A 23,467-nucleotide genomic window follows, 5' to 3' on the forward strand; every position below is an offset into this window, starting at 1 on the left:
TGGTGAAATCAAAGAGTCTCAGTAGCCCAAAAACGGTCATTAGGTCTACAGAGTCAAGCAGACATTTATGTTCCCCTCCCAGCTCAAAATGAAGACGTGTCTAGGGCCCAATGACATCCTAGACTAGATAGAACGTACTGACACCATTTCCCACAAATACGTTGTATTCTTGGGAGAATACTGGTGAATGGGAACTTGAGAGATTCAACATGGATTCAAGAGACTCAATACCACTAAAATAATCGACATTGCCAAGTTAAGATATCATAAACACCACCATCACAACGAAATCGCAAGTGTGAAATTGCCACTGCTAGCTCAATGGCCATTGTAAACCAACCCAACAACTCTGAGTTACCCAAGATGTCATAAACCCAACAACTACATTACGTCAATATTTAAGGCAACTTACTTTTTAAGTCCCCTCCCGCTGTCGCGCTGCCCCGGGCTCTTGGTGTCGTGGTCGTCGTCTTGGAAGTCGTCCTCGTGGTAGTCGTCATCTTTCTCCGAGCTTCCGCGGCGGTTGCGGATGTGCAGCGGCACGTAGCCGGGCGTGGGGCCGAACACCATCAGGTCGCCCTGGCCCAGGAAACTCTTCTCCCCACTGTAGCAGAAGGCACACAGCTTTTCACTGGGGAAACATGGAAGAAACAGGGGTTAGGAAACAGGTAGTGTGCTGTATATAAAAGTACCATGTACATAAAATGGGTATGTAAAATGGATATATATGTAGAAGAAAGGCTGTAAAAAAACGAAAAAGATATCTCCTCCTAAGAGGGGGGGGTGGTGGATAGGTTAATAATAATATTACAAATAAAAAAACTCAGGGGGGGTGGGGGGGTCATCCCGCCTAAACAGACCTAATGGTTGAGAAACACTGCGCTAAAATCAAGCTCCATCTACATACCAACATTGGTTCAAAACACCTATAAGACAGTATTGTTTGACAACATCCATACAAAGACCTGTGCAGCCATATTGCTTTCAATATGATACACTCCCAACATGAGGTAAATGCTGACAGCTACAGCAAAAAAAGAATCAAAAAAGGTATCAGTGATACAGTAAATATTTCAGATATTTGTTTTGGAAAAACCAGGTTGGTAATGATGTCCCCTGAGAATGCTGCATTTTATTCCAAATGCCGTCTAACAGAATCCACAAAGCCGTCTAACCGATTGATCGACAGCAACATTTTTGAGTGGGGTATTAAGGGATTGGCTGCTTGTGCATAGTGCTGAACACACACACACACACAAAGACATGGCCCTAGTAGGCAGTTAGAATAAAAGGGTCATGTCAGATAGATTTCATTTATACTAATCAAATATATAAACGCAACACGTAACAATTTCAACGATTTTACAGCTCATATAAGGTGCTTGTTTCGGTCAACTGAAATAAATAAATTATGCCCTAATCTATGGATTTCACATGACTGTGCAGGTTGCGCAGCCATGGGTGCGCCTGAGAGGGCATAGGCCCACCCACTTGGGAGCCAGGCCCAGCCAATCAGAATACGTTTTCTGACAAAAGTGCTTGATTAAAGACAGAAATAATCTTGAGTTTAATCAGCTGTCTGGTCTCAGACGATCCTGCAGGTGAAGAAGCCAGATGTGGAGGTCCTGGGCTAGAGTGGTTACACGTGGTCTGCGGTTGTGAGGCCAGTTGTACGTATGGCCTAATTATCTAAAACGATGTTGGAGATGGCTTATGGTAGAGAAATTAACATTAAATTATTTGGCAACAGCTCTGGTGGACATTCCTGCAGTCAGCATGCCAATTGCACGCTCCCTCAAAACTTGAGACATCTGTGGCATTGTGTTGTATGACAAAACAACACATTTTAGTGGCCTTTTATTGTCCCCAGCACAAGGTGCACCTGTGATATGAATATGCTGTTTAACCTGTCTGGGCTAGGGGGCAGTATTTTCACGGCCGGATGAAAAACGTACCCATATTAAACGGCCTACTACTCGGGCCCAGGAACTAGAATATGCATATTATTAGTAGATTTGGATAGAAAACACTCTGAAGTTTCTAAAACTGTTTGAATGATGTCTGTGAGTATAACAAAACTCATATGGCAGGCAAAAACCTGAGAAAAATCTAAGCAGGAAGTGGGAATTCTGGTGCTTGTAGTCCTTTCAAGTCATTGCCTATCGAACACAGTGACTTAGGGTTAATTTTGCACTTCCTAAGGCTTCCACTAGATGTCAACAGTCTTTAGAAAGTTGTTTGAGGCGTCTATGCTGAACAGAGAGCGAACAGAGGAAGTTGGAAGTTGTTGACTCAGGAAAGTACTGGCGTTCATTGGCGCGCATTCACGTGAGAGTTAGCTGTGTTCCAAAACGTTTTTCAAGACACTGGAATCGTCCGGTTGGAATATTATTGAAGTTCTAAGTGAAAAAGGCCCTAAAGAGTGATGCTATACAACGTTTGACATGTTTGAACGAACGTAAATATAACTTTTTTAGACTTTGCGTTGTGACAAACAACAAGGAGGTATTTGGACATAAATTATGGACTTTATCGAACAAAACAAAATTTATTGTGGACCTGGGATTCCTGGATGTGCCTTCTGATGAAGATCAAAGGTAAGTGAATATTTCCAATGCTATTTATGATTTTAGATGACTCCAAGATGGCGGCTATCTGTATTGCCTAGTGTATTTTTCTGAGCGCAGTACTCAGATTATTGCAGTGTGCTTTCCCCGTGAAACTTTTTTTAAATCTGTCACAGCATTTGCATAAAGGAGATGTTCATCTATAATTCTTTGAATACCAGTTTAATATTTTATCAACGTTTATGATGAGTATTTTTGTAAATTGTTGTGCTGATTCACCGTCAGTATTGGAGGCAAAATATTTTCTGAACATCACGCGGCAATTTAAAAATTTGGTTTATGGATATAAATATGAACTTGATCGAACAAAAAATACATGTATTGTGTAACATGATGTCCTAGGAGTGTCATCTGATGAAGATCGTCAAAGGTTAGTGCATCATTTTAGCTGGTTTTCTGGTTTTTGTGACGCCTGTCCTTGCTAGGAAAATGGCTGTGTGCTTTTTCTTGTGTTGGAACTGTCCTAACATAATTTAACTTTATGCTTTCGCCATAAAGCCTTTTTGAAATCGGACAATGTGGTTACATTAAGGAGACGTGTACCTTTAAAATGGTGTAAAATAGTCGTATGTTTGAGAACTTTGAATTATGACATTTTGTTGTTTTGAATTTGGTGCTCTGATTTTTCACTGGCTGTTGAATAGTGTGAACCGTGGGTGGGACGGTAGCATCCCACCTGCCCAAGAGAGATTAATCAGCTTCTTGAAATGCCACACCTGTCAGGTGGATGGATTATCTTGGCAAAGGAGAAATGCTCACTAACAGGGATGTAAACAAATTTGTGCACAACATTTTTGACAAATAAGCTTTTTGTGCGTATGGAACATTTCTGGGATCTTTAATTCCAGCTCATGAAACATGGGATGAACACTTTACATGTTGTGTTTATATTTTAGTCAGTATAGGTTAACTGTTAACAGTGTAGAATTCAGTATTCATTACAGTCACCTATTCATTTATTTTCAGCACCACCATGCAGCTTCATAGTATAGTATAGCCATCTGAAGTGCTCAGGTACCAAACACACCCAGAGCCTTTTTTTGTCAGCAACTAAAAAGTATGCATGCGAGTACATGCGTGTGCGACTTCCTGCCTCCCTCCACATGTTGCCGGGGCCTCTGTGCTGTACATTAGCGGGAGCACAATCTCTGCTAATTGGGACTAGAAAGAAAAAGCCCACCCCTTTTCCCCTCTCTCCCTCACCCCCTCCCTTTACTAATTACAGTAGCAGCCCTGCAGTCTGCAAGCTGCCAGGTTACCGCCGAGGGCCCTGAGACCTCTTTACCCAGCCTGCTTTTCCCCGCTACCCACAATCCCCGGCACTCAATTATTTTTGCTGCTCGTTCCCCTCCCCCCACCCGCCTCTCTACCTCCCTCGCTTACCTTCCCTGCACGCTTCCCCCTTCCACCTCCTCACCGCGGTGGCTCACTCGAGCGTGCAAGCACACACATCCTCCTCCCTCCCCACCTCACACCCTCTCCCTGAAAAATACCCTATTTTCTTTGCTTGTTTCTCACTCTCTCAACACACACACACTCTACCTCCCTCTCCACTCAGACTCGTTTTATAGGGTGCACAAACACCCATATACACACGCCTTGCAACCCAGCCACTGTTAACCACACACACAGTTCTCACTCGCCGCCGCCTCACACACACACCATGTCTGAAACAGTCATTTTCTCGCTCTCTAATGGCTTCTATTTGATAGTCTCTCCTTCTCTGTACTGTGACCCTCTCCCTCCTCTGTCACACTCTCTCTGAGAATGGCTAGAATTTCAGTCTCTTATTGGAATCTAATTTGCCTTTTTACTACCCTGCTACCTTATTCTGTCCATCTTGCATACAGACACCTCTATATCAATTTGTACCCCCCTCTACTCCAACCACACTGCCCCTCCTTACCGGATTTTGGCGTGCTCCAGGGCCGAGGCAGAGGATCCTGCTGAGTCCTCCGACACAGAGCGCTGGAAGAGTGGAGAAAGGGGTCTGCCGTCCCTGGGGCTGGGAACAGGGCTGGACAACAGGGGCACGATGACCTCCTCAACATCCAGGACCAGCTCCTTAACTTCTGTGGGTAAAGAGGGGGTAGAGATTACAATGTTATTCATTGATACACTCCAAGACAGAATGTTTATTGAATTGAACAGACCATTTAGCCAATGGACGGCAGTAGTGTTTACTCCCAAATGATCATAATCCAATTCAAACTAGCATAATGTTTCTCTTTGGTAACACCGTTGACATGGGCCACAACACATTGAAAAGAAACCTGGTTTAGTTTCACTTAGGGCTCTTTTAGTCACTGGATGTAAAAGAACACGACGCATGATCTTTTTGTTGTGACATGAATTGCCAGACTATGCAAACAGTGTTCATTCAATTAAAACCCATTGTCTATGCAAAACTAACCCCTCACCTATCCAGTCAATGCTCAGCACAACTGGCACCCTGGGTTATTCATTAGGCACCAAACAGAGGAAAACCAGCTAAGAAATGCTTATTTTTGTTCTGTTGCAAAACGTTTTAAAACATTTTCCATTGCAAGCCCTAATGAACACGACCTTGTTTTCTCCAGCAAACAAACAATAAACTTTCTTTGCGCAAGTGTTACTAAAAGCAACAGTGAGATTGTATGGGTTTAGTGAATGCTTTGAGCTCTGGCAACCCTTTCAGGATGAGAAAGACTGAAATCCAGTCAATTCATCTCAAAATCACCGTCTGAAATAGTCACAACAACATGTCTGGGCAAAAGGAGATGACGTGACCTTTAAAGCGACAAAAAAAATAATAATCTTGCTCGCTGAAGAGTTGCCCACACAGCAGTTCAGAGACAATAATGTCAGACCAAAATGGTTGGGAATTGTGTTTTTTCGAAACTTTACGTCAATGGGATAGACGGGCAAATAACATTTATCAACAATGCCTGCCACTGTTGGTGTGTATGGTCAGCATACTTGCTTGCTTTCTGCCTGGCAACATTCAATACCTTAGCCAGTAAGTACACTTCCATTTTGATTATTCATTTTCAATAGGGTAAGATGGGGCTGAAGCCCTGAAAAAAATAGGCAGGGCTCGACATACAGGGCTGCCTGCCAGCCATGGAAGTTTCTGGAAACCATCCGAGCCAGTCAAGCATTCAAAATCAGTGGCCCACCTTAGGCCAGCGAAAAAAAATATTGTAGCAATGCTATTTTCAATCTAGGTTATATGGCTATGATAAAAAACAAAAATGGACGATTTTGCCCAAGTTATTACTTCGATATGTAGATTATTTATCACGCCTGCCGTAGACGTAAATAGTTTGAGCGGAAATATCACCTATCGGGCAGCAAGTAGCTGGTTGTTACATGGATTGGCTCATATAAGAATGACAATGGTTGGGGTAAGAAAGCGGTATGAAATATGTTCCAAGTCATGATATCTACCAGTAAATGCTAAGACAAGAATGGGTATGCAAACCAAGTATTTAAAAATTTGGTCCGATGTCTTAGTTGAATATTTGTGATGCGCAATTTAGTCCTCATGCGCTAGCATGATGAAACAGTTATTTCTAAAGGCTTTCACCAAAACAAAATGCTAAGTACTAAGATTGCGCCGGAAGGGATGGCTGCCGTTTTATGGGCTCATAACCAACCGTGCTATTTTGTTTGTTTTTTCTCATTATTTGTAACTTATTTTGTACATAATGTTGCTACTACCGTCTCTTAAGACCGAAAAGAGCTTCTGGACATCAGAACAGCGATTACTCACCTTTAACCTCTTATGGCTAGGGGGCAGTATTTTCACGGCTGGATAAAAAATGTACCCGATTTAATCTGATTATTAGTCCTGCCCAGAAACTAGAATATGCATATAATTATTAGCTTTGGAGAGAAAACACTCCAAAGTTCCTAAAACTGTTTGAATGGTGTCTGTGAGTATAACAGAACTCCTATGGCAGGCAAAAACCTGAGAAGGTTCTGTTCAGGAAGTGCCCTGTCTGACCATTTATTTGCTTTCTTTGACATCTCTTCCAAAAACTAAGGATCTCTGCTGTTACGTGACACTTTCCACGTCTCCAATGGGCTCTCAGAGCCCGGGAAATACAGGAATGATGTAATTCAAAGCCCTGGCTGAAACAAAGGAGAGCAAAAGCTAAGTGGTCTCTCAGTGGGGAAATGCTTACGCTCGCGACCTGCCCCGCCCCCGGCTTTCGGTTTTTCCCTCAGTTTACAGACATGCAGATTCCCGGTCGGAATATTATCGCTTTTCTACGAGATAAATTGCATAAAAATTGGTTTTAAACAGCGGTTGACATGCTTCGAAGTACGGTAATGGAATATTTAGAAATTTTTTGTCACGTTCTGCGCCATGCTCGTGACCGTGATTTACCATTGGGATAGTGTCTAGAACGCACAAACAAAACGTTGTTGATGGAACATAACGATGGATTATTTGGGACCAAACCTACATTTGTTATTGAAGTAGAAGTCCTGGGAGTGCATTCTGACGAAGAACAGGAAAGGTAAGAACATTTTTCTTATAGGAAATGTGATTTTGGTGAAGGCTAAACTGGTTGGGTGTCTAAATAGCTAGCCCTGTGATGCCGGGCTATGTACTTAGAATATTGCAAAATGTGCTTCATCCGAAAAGCTATTTTAAAATCGGACATATCGAGTGCATAGAGGAGTTCTGTATCTATAATTCTTAAAATAATTGTTATGCTTTTTGTGAACGTTTATCGTGAGTAATTTAGTAAATTCACCGGAAGTGTTCGGTGGGAATGCTAGTTCTGAACGTCACATGCTAATGTAAAAAGCTGGTTTTTGATATAAATATGAACTTGATTGAACAGACATGCATGTATTGTATAACATAATGTCCTAGGTGTGTCATCTGATGAAGATCATAAAAGGTTAGTGCTGCATTTAGCTGTGGTTTTGTTTTTTGTGACATTATATGCTAGCTTGAAAAATGGGTGTCTGATTATTTCTGGCTGGGTACTCTGCTGACATAATCTAATGTTTTGCTTTCGCTGTAAAGCCTTTTTGAAATCGGACAGTGTGGTTAGATTAACGAGAGTCTTGTCTTTAAATAGCTGTAAAATAGTCATATGTTTGAAAAGTGGAAGTTTTCGGATTTTAGAGGAGTTTGTATTTCGCGCCCCGCCCATCATTGGATATTGGAGCAGACGTTCCGCTAGCGGAACATCTAGATGTAAGAGGTTAACTGGACAAATAATTTTTCTTTAATGAGTTGGACAAGAGGGATTAACTCCAGACACCTGAACAGGCCCTCATCGCCGTCATTCGCAGGACAAAGAGACAGAGGTTTCGCGGAAAGAGATCGGGATGCCTTGTGAGGATCCAGTTGCGAGCGGCTAATCTGCCTTTGCCATCGGTACTATTGGCCAACATACAATCGCTGGAAAATAAAGTGGACGAACTACGTATAACCTACCAACGGGACATTAAGAACTGTAATATGTTACGTTTCACCAAGTCGTGGCTGAACGACAACATGAAAAACATACAGCTGGAAAGTTAAACAGTATAGGCAGGATAGAACAGCAGCCTCTATTAAGACAAGGGGTGGCAGTCAATGTATATTTGTAAACAACTGGTGCACGGTATCTAAGGAAGTCTTGAGGTGTTGCTCCCCTAAGGTAGAGTATCTCATGATAAGCTGTAGACCACACTATCTACAGTAGCTTGTGAAAGTATTCATCCCCCTTGGCATTTTTCCTATTTTATTGCCTTACAACCTGGAATTAAAATGTATTTTTGGGGAGTTCGTATCATTGGATTTACACAACATGCCTAACACTTTGGAGATTAAAAATATTTTCTCTTGTGAAACAAACAAGAAATGACAAATAAACTGAAAACTTGAGCATGCATAACTATTACCCCCCAAAGTCAATACTTTGTAGAGCCACCTTTTGCAGCAATTACAGCTGCAAGTGCCTTGGGGAATGTCTCTATAAGCTTGGCACATCTAGCCACTGGGATTGCTGCCCATTCTTCAAGGCAAAAACTGCTCCAGCTCCTTCGAGTTGGATGGGCTCAGCTGGTGTACAGCAATCTTTAAGTCATGCCACAGATTCTCAATTGGATTGAGGTATGGGCTTTGACTAGGCCATTCCAAGACATTTAAAATGTTTCCTCTTAACTTCTTTGTGATAGGGGGCAGTATTTTCACGTCCGGATGAAAAGCGTGCCTAGAGTAAACTGCCTGCTACTCAGGCCCAGAAGCTAGGATATGCATATTAGGGTTAAGAGGTTTGTAGTTTTTCAAGTGATTGCCTATCCAATATACAGTGTAAATGGGGTCAGATTGCACTTCCTAAGGCTTCCACTAGATGTCAACAGTCTTTAGAAAGTTGTTTCAGGCTTCTATTGTGAAAAGGGAGCGAATAAGACCACTCACAGTAGATGGCTCAGCTGAAAGCCATAAGTTGTTGATCGCGCGCAGCCGTGAACGCGAACCCCGTTCCCTTTCCTTTCTAAAGACAAAGGAATTGTCCGGTTGGAATATTATTGAAGATTTATGATAAAAACATCCTAAAGATTGACTCTATATATCGTTTGACATGTTTCTACGAACAGTAATGGAACTTTGACTTTTCGTCTGGACTTGTGCCTTGTGCGCTTGGATTAGTGAACTAAACGCGCAATCAAAATGAGGTATTTGGACATAAAGGTGAACTTTATCGAACAAAACAAACATTTATTGTGGAACTGGGATTCCTGGGAGTGCATTCCGATGAAGATCAAAGGTAAGTGAATATTAATAACGCTATTTCTGACTTTTGTTGACTCCACAACATGGCGGGTATCTGTATAGCTTGTTTTGGTGGCTGAGCGCTGTACTCAGATTATTGCATGTGTGCTTTCGCCGTAAAGCTTTTTTGAAATCTGACACAGCGGTTGCATTAAGGAGAAGTTTCTTTAATCCTATGTATAACACTTGTATCTTTCATTAAAATTTATGATGAGTATTTCTGTAAATTGATCTGGCTCTCTGCAAATTCACCGGCTGTTTTGGAGGCAAAACATAACACGCCTATGTAAACTGAGATTTTTGGATATAAATTTGAACTTTATTGAACAAAACATACATGTATTGTATAACATGAAGTCCTATGAGTGCCATCTGATGAAGATCAAAGGTTAGTGATTCATTTTCTCTATTTCTGCTTTTTGTGACTCCTCTCTTTGGCTGGAAAATGGCTGTGTGTTTTTTGTGACTAGGCGCTGACCTAACATAAATCGCATGGTATGCTTTCGCAGTAAAGCCTTTTTGAAATTGGACACTGTGGTTGGATTAACAAGAAGTTTCTTTAAAATGGTCGATAATACTTCGTTTGAGGAAATTTAATTATGAGATTTCTGTTTCATTTTCGCGCCCTGCAATTTCACTGGCTGTTGTCGAGGTGGGACACTAGCGTCCCACATATCCCAGAGAGGTTAAACCACTCGAGTGTTGCTTTAGCAGTATGCTTAGGGTCATTGTCCTGCTGGAAGGTGAACCTCCGTCCCAGTCTCAAACCTCAAAAAGACTAAAATAGCTTCCCCTCAAGAATTCCCCTGTATTTAACGCCACCCTTCAATTCTGACCAGTTTCCCAGTCCCTGCCGAAGAAAAACATCCCCACAGCATGATGCTGCCACCACCATGCTTCACTGTGGGGATGGCGTTTGCTTATTTTTTTCTTTTAGCAATGGCTTTTTTCTGGTCACTCTCCCGTAAAGCCCAGCTTTGTGGAGTGTACAGCTTAAAGTGTGGAGCTTTGCAGTTCCTTCAGGGAAATCTTTGGTATCTTTGTTGCCTCTCTGATTAACGCCCTCCTTCCCTGGTCAGTGAGTTTTAGTGGGCGGCCCTCTCTTGGCAGGTTTGTTATGGTGCCATGTTCTTTCAACAAAAAAAATGGATTTAATGGGGCTCAGTGGGATGTTCAAAGTTTGATATTATTTTAGAACTCAATCCTGATCTGTACTTCTCCACAACTTTGTCCCTGACCTGTTTGGAGAGCTCCTTGGTCTTCATGGAGCCGCTTGCTTAGTGGTGTTGCAGACTCCTGTGCCTTTCGGGAACTGGTTTACTCAGTCGTGGCCAATTTTGAGAATGACACAAATATTAATTTCCACAAAGTTTGCTGCTTCAGTGTCTTTTGATATTTTTGTCAGATGTTACTGTGGAATACTGAAGTATAATTACAAGCATTTCATAAGGGTCAAAGGATTTTATTGACAATTGCATGAAGTTGATGCAGTGTGTCAATATTTGCAGTGTTGACCCTTCCTTTTCAAGACCTCTGCAATCCGCACTGGCATGCTGTCAATTAACTTCTGGGGCACATCCTGACTGATGGCAGCCCATTCTTGCATAATCAAAGTTTGTCAGAATTTGTGGGTTTTTGTTTGTCCACCCGCCTCTTGAGGATTGATCACAAGTTCTCAATGGGAATAAGGTCTGGGAAGTTTCCTGGCCATGGACCCAAAATGGCGATGTTTTGTTCCCGAGCCACTTAGTTATCACTTTTACCTTATGGCAAGGTGCTCCATCATGCTGGAAAATGCATTGCTTGTCACCAAACTGTTCCTGGATGGTTGGGAGAAGTTGCTCTCGGAGGATGTCTTGGTACCATTCTTTATTCATGGCTGTGTTCTTAGGCAAAATTGTGAGTGAGCCCACTCCCTTGGCTGAGAAGCAACCCCACACATGAATGGTCTCAGGATGCTTTACTGTTGGCATGACACAGGACTGCTGGTAGCGCTCACCTTGTCTTCTCCGGACAAGCTTTTTTCCGGATGCCCCAAACAATCGGAAAGGGGATTCAGAGAAAATGACTTTACCCCAGTCCTCAGCAGTCCAATCCCTGTACATTTTGCAGAATATCAGTCTGTCCCTGATGTTTTTCCTGGAGAGAAGTGGCGCTTGCTGGACTTTCTTGGGCACCCTGAAGCCTTCTTCGCAACAATTGAACCACTCTCCTTGAAGTTCTTGATGATCCGATAAATTATTGATTTAGGTGCAATCTTACTGGCAGCAATATCCTTGCCTGTGAAGCCCTTTTTGTGCAAAGCAATGATGACGGCACGTGTTTCCTTGCAGGTAGCCATGGTTGACAGAGGAAGAACAATGATTCCAAGCACCACCCTCCTTTTGAAGCTTCCAGTCTGTTATTCGAACTCAATCAGCATGACAGAGTGATCTCCAGCCTTGTCCTCGTCAACAATCTCATGACGTTGGCCTGTGGGTAGGTTTATGACCCCCCCCCATAAATACCTTTATCCCTTCCCTCTCTCTCTTGACTCTACAGAAGGACTCTTGAAGAAGCCTTTGTTAACCATATAGAGTCTGGGAACATCAAAAGGTGTGGGGAAAGGAACCATATTTCGGTAAACCAACCAGTTGAAAATATGCGTTGGTACTTAATGAATATGATGTCAGTTCAGTTGTCATCTGAGACATTCTTATTAATGATAGGATGACAAACTGTATCGTGGAAAGTCTACACATTATAGTTATCAGATTCACAAGGAATTGTTGTGCAATTTAAATATGAAACTATTTGTGAAAAGATTACAATTAATCTTAGCTTCCAAATGAGAGAATTGGGTTTTCATAAGGTTAGTGCTCTGCTCAATCAGTGGCCCGCCCCTGTGAAGAGACATTGTGAAACACACCCTTCTCTCCCTCCACTTTATAAGCCCTTGACGAAAATGTAACCTGTTCTGGGTACGCAAGGCCTGCAGCCTCACGTTAAAAGGACTCAGATAATAAGCTGTTCCGAGGACGTGATGACAACGGTTCCACGTTAAAAGGACTAACATGTCAACTACAGAACTAAGCCAACCTCAGCGTGAGCTTTGGTTGCTAATGGTATGAACTTTGAACTCTTATTCACTACAGAAGTGATACCTCCTAGCCGTTGAGTTAGCAGCGGCCGCTGTTAACTCAACGTTATTTTTGTTTTTTTATTTAAATTTTTTAAAACATTTTTTTGGGGGGGTAGGTTAGAAGGATTACTTTATCCTATCCCAAGGAATACCAATTTCCAAATGCCTGAAGGTACCATGTTCATCTGTACAAACAATAGTACGCAAGTATAAACACCATGGGACCACGCAGCCGTCATACCGCTCAGGAAGGAGACGTGTTCTGTCTCCTAGAGATGAACGTACTTTGTTGCAAAAAGTGCAAATCAATTCCAGAACAACAGCAAAGGACCTTGTGAAGATGCTGGAGGAAACAGGTACAAAAGTATCTATAGCCACAGTAAAACGAGTCCTATATCGACATAACCTGAAAGGCCGCTCAGCAAGGAAGACGCCACTGCGGCAAAACTGCCATAAAAAAAGCCAGACCACGGTTTGCAACTGCACATGGGGACAAAGATCGTAATTTTTAAGAAATGTCCTCTGGTCTGATGAAACAAAAATAGAACTGTTTGGCCATAATGACCATTGTTATGTTTGGAGGAAAAAGGGGGATGCTTGCAAGCCGAAGAACACCATCCCAACTGTGAAGCACGGGGGTGGCAGCATCATGTTGTGGGCGTGCTTTGCTGCAGGAGGGCCTGATGCACTTCACAAAATAGATGGCATCATGAGGAAGGAAAATTATGTGGATATATTGAAGCAACATCTCAAGACATCAGTCAGGAAGTTAAAGCTTGGTCGCATATGGGTCTTCCAAATGGACAATGACCCCATGCATACTTCCAAAGTTGTGGCAAAATGGCTTAACTTCTATTTGCTATGTGAGACGCTAGCGTCCCACCTGCGGGACACACTTTTCAACCGCCAGTGAAATAGCATGGCGCGAAATACAAAACAGAAAAATCATAATTTCATTTTCTCAAACAATCAACTATTTTACACTATTTTAAAGATAAACTTCTCGTTAATCTAACAACATTGTCCGATTTCAAAAAGGCTTTACGGCGAAAACATAAAATTAGATTGTTAGGATATAAACTTTACAAGAAAAACCACACAGCCATTTTCCAAGCAAGGACATGCATCACAAAAACCAAAAATAGAGCTAAAATAATCACTAACCTTTGATGATCGTCAGATGACACTCATAGGACTTCATGTTACACAATACATGTATGTTTTGCTCGATAAAGTTCATATTTATATCCAAAAATCCCATTTTACATTGGCGCGTGATGTTCAGAAAATGTATTCCCACCAAAACCCAGAGGCTTACAAAGCTCTCCCTCGCCCTCCATTTGGCAAATCTGACCATAATTCTATCCTCCTGATTCCTGCTAACAAGCTAAAATTAAAGCACAAAAAAAAGTGGTGAGATGAAGCAGATGCTAAACTACAGTACTGTTTTGCTATCACAGAATGGAATATGTTCAGGGATTATTCTGATGGCATTGAGGAGTACACCACATCAGTCACCGGCTTCATCAATAAGTGCTTTGATGACGTCGTCCCCACAGTGACTGTACATACATACCCCAACCAGAAGCCATGGATTACAGGCAACATCCGCACTGAGCGGGAGTCTAATCCGGAAGCTTAAAACAAATCCCGCTATGCCCTCCGACAAACCATCAACCAGGCAAAGCTTCAATACAGGACTAAGATCGAATCGTACAACACCAGCTCCAACACTCGTCGGATGTGGCAGGGCTTGCAAACTATTACAGACTACAAAGGCAAGCACAGCCGAGAGCTGCCCAGTGACACAAGCCTACCAGATGAGCTAAATTAATTATATGCTCGCTTCGAGGCAAGTAACACTGAAACATGCATGAGAGCATCAGCTGTTCCACTCTCCACCGCCGATGTGAGGAAGCCCTTTAAACAGGTCAACATTCACAAGGCCGCAGGGCCAGACTGATTACCAGGACGTGTACTCCAAGCATGCGCTGACCAACTGGCAAGTGTCTTCACTGACATTTTCAACCTCTCCCTGTCAATCTGTAATACCCACATGTTTCAAGCAGACCAGCATAGTCCCTGTGCCCAAAAACACCAAGGTAACCTGCCTAAATGAAAGGCTGGTCATGGCTCACATCAACATCATAATCCTATAAACCCTACACCCACTCTAATTTGCATACCGCCCCAAAAGATCCACAGATTATGCATTCTTTATTGCACTCTACACTGCCCTTTCACATCTATGTGAGAATGCTATTCATTGACTACAGCTCAGTGTTCAAAACCATAGTGCCCTCAAAGTTCATCACTAAGCTAAGGACCCTGGGTCTAAACACCTCCCTCTGCAACTTGAAGCTGGACTTCCTGACGGGCCGCCCACAGGTAGTAAGGGTAGGTAACAACACATCCGCCACGCTGATCCTCAACATGGGGGCCCCTCAGGGGTGTGTGCTCAGTCCCCTCCTGTTCTCCCAGTTCATTCATGACTGCACAGCCTGGCACTACTCCAACACCATCATTAAGTTTGCTGATAACACAACAGTGGTAGGCCTGATCAACGACAAAGATGAGACAGCCTATAGGAAGGAGGTCAGAGACCTGACCGTGTGGTAAAAGGATAACAACCTCTCCCCTCAAGATCAAGACAAAGGAGATGATTGTGGACTACAGGAAAAGGAGGACTGAGCACGCCCCCAATCACAATGACGGGGCTGAAGTGGAGAAGCCTGAGAGCTTCAAGTTCCTTGGTGTCAACATCACCAACAAACTTTCATGGTCCAAGCACACCAAGACAGTCGTAAAGAGGGCACGACAAAACCTATTGCCCCTCAGGACACTGAAAAGAATTGGCATGGGTCCTCAGATCCTCAAAAAGGTTCTACAGCTGCACCATCGAGAGCATCCTGACGGGTTGCATCACTGCCTGGTATGGCAACCGTTCAGCCTTCGACTGCAAGGCACTACAGAGGGTAGTGCGTACGGCCCAGTACACCACTGGGGCAAAGCTTCCTTCCAAAAAAAATGCTAGCCAACGGTCTCTTGCTAGTTGCCCAATTTAATTAAATTTATTTTTGAGCTCTAACGTAGTCTCCTGATGTGGTGTAAAAATGGTTGTGGACTTAGAATATCTAATTTTGAAGTCCCCCCCAAAATAAATTATAATTTGGGTGAACCCCCCAAAAAAAAGAACAGAATTTGGCAACAAACAAAAAAATACCGATTTTATAGATTGCAATGTAAATATGATATTGTCAAGGTACAATGTAATAATTTGTGGACGGAGGGTAGATTATTATTATAGGCTACTTGCTCAGTCAGCAAATGAAAGATAAATATTCCACTATTGAAATTATGCACATCATCTGCTTTCCCGTGAGATTTTGGCCCAGGACAATATTTTCTTCCCCATTTGGGCCAGTAGTAGATTTCAGTTGGCAGTGGCCCGGTGTGCCAGTGGCAAATTTACTGTAATATCAAGCCCTGGTACGGTATCCACAACCCTCAGTCAGGAATTCACAAAAATAAATCACTCACTCCACCTTTTGCTCCGCTGTGACACTTAAACACACACACACACGCACGAGCACACACACACACGTCTAAAGTTTAGACACCTACTCATTCAAGGGTATTTTATTTTTACTATTTCCTACATTGTAGGATAATAGTGAAGACATCAAAACTATGAAATAACACATGGAATCATGTAGTAACTGAAAAAGTGATAAACTAAATCAAAATAGATTTTAGATTCTTCAAAGTAGCCACCCCTTGCCTTGATGACAACTTCGTGAGGTAGTCACGTGGAATGCATTTCAATTAACAGGTGTGCCTTGTTCAAAGTTAAAAAAGGAAATAATTCCACAAATTTAAGTTGTGACAAGGTAGGGTTGGCATACAGAAGATAGCCCTATTTGGTAAATAGGGAGCACTCTGCACAAATAAGACGGAATAAAAAAAGACAGCATTAAAATATAGGCCTAAACACACAGACCAATATTGTGGGAAAGGGAGACAACCCAGTGTGGTACAAGTAGAACAGGGACCTCATGCCCTTTTGACACGGCCTCAGCCTAAATTACTTTCAGTTTAAGTCTTTGTGGGGGGAGGGGCTAGGAAAATCCCACGACAAAAGCCCAGAGGCGCCCCGAAGTGTAATTAATAGCCAGGAAATTAATCTTGGGCAAGCAGCTTTTGTGGAGGGGGAGGATAAAAAGCTGTCACGTGTCTCGTGGACATGATTGAGTCGTTCAAAGACTGGGTGCCTTGAACCTTAAGCCACCCTTGTTGGAAGGGGGTAGGGTGTGTGTGTGTGTGTGCGTGTGTATGTGTGTGTGTGTGTGTGTTGGGGGAGAAGGGCACGTTAGGTCACTTTTTGGAAGTGGAACAGATCAAGTGACGCTAATGATGTTTGCTGGTGTGATCGTCTTCGAGGGCCCTAGGGAACAAGTACAATGAGGGCGGGACAGGCCAGAGAGCCTTGGGTGGCCCAAGATTAGGTAAGCGGTTGGCTAAATTTAGCCCCAGGCTTTGACACGTCATTCTGCATTGGGGAAAACTAGATGAATCTCATTGAATAGTAGTGATGGTGGAAAAATATATAGTTACATATCGGGATATTATTTGACGATATATCGTATCGACAATATCGCAATATTTTTGCGCTAGTTGGCTGTATTTTTCCTTCATAGATTGTTCTCCATCTTCTTTTTAAATAGGGAGCCAATTTGTTTTCAGCACTTATTTCCATGACCGATCAAAACTTCTCATGGCTCTGTCCCTCTGCAGCAGAAATATGGTGACGTCAAATCAAAATAAAATCACAGTAACGAATCGCAATACATATCGTATCGGCACCAAAGTATTGTCATAATATCATCAGGTCCCGGGCAATTCACCAGCCCTAATGACCATGGGTCTCAATACCAATTCATTTCTTCCTCCCCTATCCATCCTTACCATAAACGACTGTCTAGAAGTGGTCTGAGTGGAGAGGGGAAAACTGAAAACTAGCTGTTATAGGCAGAGAAGTTTGGAAGTCCTTGTTATTGCTCTATTAACTTATTTACCGCCTGGTGATCTTACCAGGCAAGCTGCCTGCACCTGCTCGCCCGTCCAGCATCACTACTCTGGACGGCTCTGACTTAGAATACGTGGACAACTACAGAATTGGCTTCCTATATCGCAACAAATCATCCTTCACTCATGCTGCCAACCATACCCTCGTAAAAAACTGACCATCCTACCGATCCTCGACTTCGGTGATGTCATCTATAAAAATAGCCTCCAACACTCTACTCAACAAACTGGATGCAGTCTATCACGGTGCCATCTGTTTTGTCACCAAAGCCCCATACACTACCCACCACTGCGACCTGTACGCTCTTGTTGGTTGGCCCCCGCTTCATACTCGTCGCCAAACCCACTGGCTACAGGTTATCTACAAGTCTCTGCCAGGTAAAGCCCCGCCTTATCTCAGCTCACTGGTCACCATAGCAGCACCCACCCGTAGCACGCGCTCCAGCAGGTATATCTCACTGGTCACCCCCAAAGCCAATTCCTCCTTTGGCAGTCTCTCCTTCCAGTTCTCTGCTGCCAATGACTGGAACGAACTACAAAAATCTCTGAAGCTGGAGACTCATATCTCCCTCACTAGCTTTAAGCACCAGCTGTCAGAGCAGCTCACAGATCACTGCACCTGTACATAGCCCATCTGTAAACAGCCCATCTATCTACCTACCTCATCCCCATACTGTATTTATCATGCTCCTTTGCACCCCAGTATCCCTACTTGCACATTCATCTTCTGCACATCTACCATTCCAGTGTTTAATTGCTATATTGTAATTACTTCGCAACCATGGCCTATTTATTTCCTTATCTTACCTAATTTGCACTCACTGTATATAGACTTTTTGTTTTATTTTGTTCTACTGTATTATTGACTGTATGTTTTGTTTATTCCATGTGTAACTCTGTGTTGTTGTATGTGTCGAATTGCTACGCTTTATCTTGGCCAGGTCGCAGTTGCAAATGAGAACTTGTTCTCAACTAGCCTACCTGGTTAAACCTGTTGGGGCCAGGGGGCAGTATTGAGAATAAAAATAAAAAAAGATGTGTCCATTTTTAACTGCCTCCTACACCAACTCAGAAGCTAGGATATGCTTGGATAGAAAACACTCTGAATTTTCTAAAACTGTTTGAATGGTGTCTGTAAGTATAACAGAACTCATATGGCAGTCAAAACTCAGACAAATTCTGACAGGAAGTGGATACCTGATGTGTTGAATTACTTTTAAGCCTATGCCATTGAAACACACAGGGACTTATTAATCATTGAGCACTTCCTACGCCATCCACTAGATGTCACCAGTCTTTACAAAGTGGTTTGAGTCTTCTACTGTGAAAACTGACCGAACAAGAGACTTGGAACGTTGGTCATAAGCGGATGGCCGATACTACTCTGGCGCGCGAGTGCATGTTTGGGTACTCTCGTTCCAATACGTTTTAAAAGAGAATGCAATCGTCCACCTTGAATATTATTGACGTTCTGATTGAAAAAGGCCCTAATGATTTATGCTATACAACGTTTGACATGTTTGAACGAACGTAAATATTTTTTTTCCCATCTTTGGTGAAGACAAGTCCGGCAGGCGTCGTTCATATTTTTGAGTAGCCTACAGGACGCGCTAACAACACGGAGCTTAAATAAATTATGAGCTTTTTCGAACAAAACTACATTTGTTATGGACCTGGGATTCCTGGAAGTGCCTTCTGATGAAGATAATCAAAGGTAAGGGAATATTTACATAGTATTTTTTATTTTAGATCTCTCCAACATGGCGCCTAGTCTGTATCGCAAAGCCTATTTTTCTGGGCGCAGTACTCAGATTATTGCAAAGTGTGATTTCCCAGTAAATGTTAATCTATAATTCTTTGAATGACAATATAATATTTTACTAATGTTTTCGAATAGTAATTATTTAATTTGTTGTGCTGATTGACTGGCGGTATTGGAGGGAAAATATTTCCTCAACATCAACGCCATAGTAAAACGCTGTTTTTGGATATAAATATGAACTTGATAGACAATACATGCATTTTATTTTCTAACATAATGTCCTAGGAGTGTCATCTGATGAAGATTGTCAAAGGTTAGTGCATAATTTTAGCTGGTTTTCTGCTTTTGGTGACGCCTGTCTTTGCATTGACAAAACATTACACACAGCTATTTTCAATGTACTGTCCTAACATAATCTAACTTTATGCTTTCGCCGTAAAGCCTTTTTGAAATCGGACAACGTGGTTAGATTAAGGAGATGTTTATCTTTCAAAGGGTGTAAGATAGTTGTATGTTTGAGAAATTTGAATTATGGCATTTAATTGTTTTCAAATTTGGCGCCCTTGATATTTCACCTGCTGTTGATAGGGTGTACCAGGGGTGGGACGCTAGCCCATAGAAGTTAATCAAACCCCAACGTAAGAAGGTGGACGCAATTAGAGAATGGCCGAAACCAGTAAATAAGAAGCAGGTTCGAGCCTTCCTAGGGCTGACCGGGTACTACCAGAAGTTCATCCCAAGTTATGCCACAGTGGCCGCCCCACTCACCGACATGACTAGAGCCAGAGGGCCAAACATGGTCAAGTGGGATGAAAGGGCCACCAAAGCATTTAGGACATTACAGGAGGCCCTCTGCTGTAATCCAGTGCTGGTGGTACCAGACTTTGAGAGAGAGTTTGTGGTTCAGACGGATGCCTCAGAGGTCGGCTTGGGAGCAGTGCTGTCCCAAGAGGTAGAAGGGGTGGAACACCCCATCCTGTTTTTAAGCAGGAAGCTGGAACCACGGGAAACCTACTACTCAGTTGTTGAGAAAGAGGCGCTGGCAGTAAAGTGGGCTCTGGAAAGCCTGAAATACTACCTGCTGGGGCGCCACTTCACCCTCATCAGTGACCATGCACCACTCACCTGGATGCATAGGGCTAAAGAGAAGAACGCTCGGGTGGTGCAGTGGTTTTTGAGTCTCCAACCGTTTCACTTTGACTTGAAACACAGAGCAGGAAAGGAAGTGGGAAATGTGGATGGGTTATCCCGCATGCACGCATATTTTGCTGCGGTAGCCCGACCTAGGGGGTCGGATCTAGGGGGGAGATGTGTGGCAAAGAAGGGGTAGAGTGATAAATGGCAGATATGTGAGGGCTGAACTAATAAACGGGCTCTGCCCGATCACTAAAATGGCCACCCCGATCAGAACTACAGATCACAAAATGGCCGACTGCCAAAACTACAATTCCCAAAAGCAAGGGGAACCCTCAGAAGGTGGAGCCGACCCACAGATAAAGGGTCAAGAAAAACCAGGAAGAGAGAGAGAGGGCGGGAAGGATCTATGAACCATAGAGAAAATCTACATTGGCTGGATTTACCGTGTACGAGCTGGACTGTTTTGGACTTACCTGCTGGCGTTTAGACCTGGACCTACCGAGAACCAGATTTGTGTACCGAACCCTGCTATCCTTGACCTTACCTGGGTGGACCAGGACAGAGAAACAAACACACAGGTACTGTCATGTTCGAAAGAACTCTCATTCTGGGCTGACTTTGGTGTCAGTTTCCCACTTAATTTGTGACAAATGTTCCTAACTTTGAAGAAGTTTGCCACAGTCAACAAAACAAAGGAGATGATCGTGGACTTCAGGAAACAGCAGAGGGAGCAGTCCACATTGACGGAACAATAGTGGAGAGGGTGGAAAGTTAAGTTCCTCGGCATACACATCACGGACAAACTGAAATGGTCCACCCACACAGACAGCGTGGTGAAGAAGGCGCAGCAGCACCTCTTCAACCTCAGGAGGCTGAAGAAATTTGGCTTGTCACCAAAAACACTCACAAACTTTTACAGATGCACAATCGAGAGCATCCTGTCGGGCTGTATCACCGCCTGGTACGGCAACTGCTCCGCCCATAACCGTAAGGCTCTCCAGAGGGTAGTGAGGTCTGCACAACGCATAACCGTGGGCAAACTACTTGCCCTCCAGGACACCTACACCACCCGATGTCACAGGAAGGCCAAAAATATCATCAAGGACAACAACCTCCCGAGCCACTGCCTGTTCACCCCGCTATCATCCAGAAGGCGAGGTCAGTACAGGTGCATCAAAGCTGGGACCGAGAGACTGAAAAACAGTTTCTATCTCAAGGCCATCAGACTGTTAAACAGCCATCACTAACATTGAGTGGCTGCTGCCAACATACTGACTCAACTCTAGCCACTTTAATAATGGAAAAATGTATGTTATAAATGTGTCACTAGCCACTTTAACTTGTTGGGGCTAGGGGGCAGTATTTACACGGCCAGATAAAAAACGTACCCGATTTAATCTGGTTACTAATCCTACCCAGTAACTAGAATATGCATATACTTATTATATATGGATAGAAAACACCCTAAAGTTTCTAAAACTGTTTGAATGGTGTCTGTGAGTATAACAGAACTCATTTGGCAGGCACAAACCTGAGAGATTCCTTTACAGGAAGTGGCCTGTTTGACCATTTATTTGCTTTCTTTGACATCTCTTCCAAAAACTCAGGATCTCTGCTGTTACGTGACACTTCCCACGTCTCCAATGGGGTCTCAGAGCCCGGGAAAAACCTGAATGACGTAATTCAAAGCCCTGGCTGAAACACAAGAGCGCTTTTGCTAAGTGGTCTATCAGAGGACAAAGGACTTGATGCTCGTGCACTGTCCGCCCCCGTCTTTTTGTTTTTCCCTCTGTTTACAGACAGGCAGATTCCCGGTCGGAATATTATCGCTTTTCTACGAGATAAATTGCATAAAAATTTATTTTAAACAGCGGTTGACATGCTTCGAAGTACGGTAATGGAATATTTAGAATTTTTTTGTCACGTTATGCGCCACGCGCACGACCGTGATTTACCATTCGGATAGTGTCTAGAACGCACAAACAAAACGTCGCTGATGGAACATAACGATGGATTATTTGGGACCAAACCTACATTTGTTATTGAAGTAGAAGTCCTGGGAGTGCATTCTGACGAAGAACAGGAAAGGTAAGACATTTTTCTTATAGGAAATATGATTTTGATGAAGGCTAAACTTGCCGGGTGTCTAAATAGCTAGCCCGTGATGGCTGGGCTATGTACTTAGAATATTGCAAAATGTGCTTCATCCGAAAAGCTATTTTAAAAATCGGACATAGAGTGCATAGAGGAGTTCTGTATCTATAATTCTTAAAATAATTGTTATGCTTTTTGTGAACGTTTATCGTGAGTAATTTAGTAAATTGTTAGTAAATTCCCCGGAAGTTTGCGGGGGGTATGCTTTTTCTGAACGTCACATGCTAATGTAAAAAGCTGTTTTTTGATATAAATATGAACTTGATTGAACAGACATGCATGTATTGTATAACATAATGTCCTAGGTGTGTCATCTGATGAAGATCAAAGGTTAGTGCTGCATTTAGCTGTGGTTTGGGTTTTTGTGACATTATATGCTAGCTTGAAAAATGGGTGTCTATTTCTGGCTGGGTACTCTGCTGACATAATCTAATGTTTTGCTTTCGTTGTAAAGCCTTTTTGAAAATCGGACAGTGTGGTTAGATTAACGAGAGTCTTGTCTTTAAATAGCTGTAAAATAGTCATATGTTTGAGAAATTGAAGTAATAACATTTCAAACGTTTTGAAAATCGCGCCACAGGATTCAACTGGCTGTTACGTAGGTGGGACGAATTCGTCCCGCCGGTCCCATAGAGGTTAAACAATGCCACTTTATATAATGTTTACATACCCTACATTACTCATCTCATATGCATTTACTGTACTCTATACCGTCTACTGCATCTTGCCTATGCCGTTCGGCCATCGCTCATTCATGTATTTTTATGTACATATTCTTATTCATTCCTTTACACTTGTGTGTATAAGGTAGTTGT

At 42.8% G+C, this 23,467-nt stretch overlaps 1 protein-coding gene across 14 annotated transcripts in view; it reads right to left on the minus strand.

The window, feature by feature from the left end:
* The window catches only part of LOC115150500 (histone-lysine N-methyltransferase 2C), a 266,608-nt gene that overhangs the window by 166,020 nt on the left and 77,121 nt on the right, over positions 1-23,467 (minus strand). For all 14 annotated transcript variants that reach the window (XM_029693877.1, XM_029693968.1, XM_029693922.1 and 11 more), the window contains exons 4-5: positions 4,534-4,699; positions 413-631 (exon numbers count right to left, since the gene is read on the minus strand). In XM_029693877.1, the coding sequence (XP_029549737.1) occupies positions 413-631; positions 4,534-4,699 (385 nt within the window). The remainder of the gene's footprint in view (positions 1-412; positions 632-4,533; positions 4,700-23,467) is intronic.

Source organism: Salmo trutta, chromosome 2 (genome assembly GCF_901001165.1).
Source record: "Salmo trutta chromosome 2, fSalTru1.1, whole genome shotgun sequence".
In the NCBI taxonomy this organism is placed as follows: Eukaryota; Metazoa; Chordata; class Actinopteri; order Salmoniformes; family Salmonidae; genus Salmo; species Salmo trutta.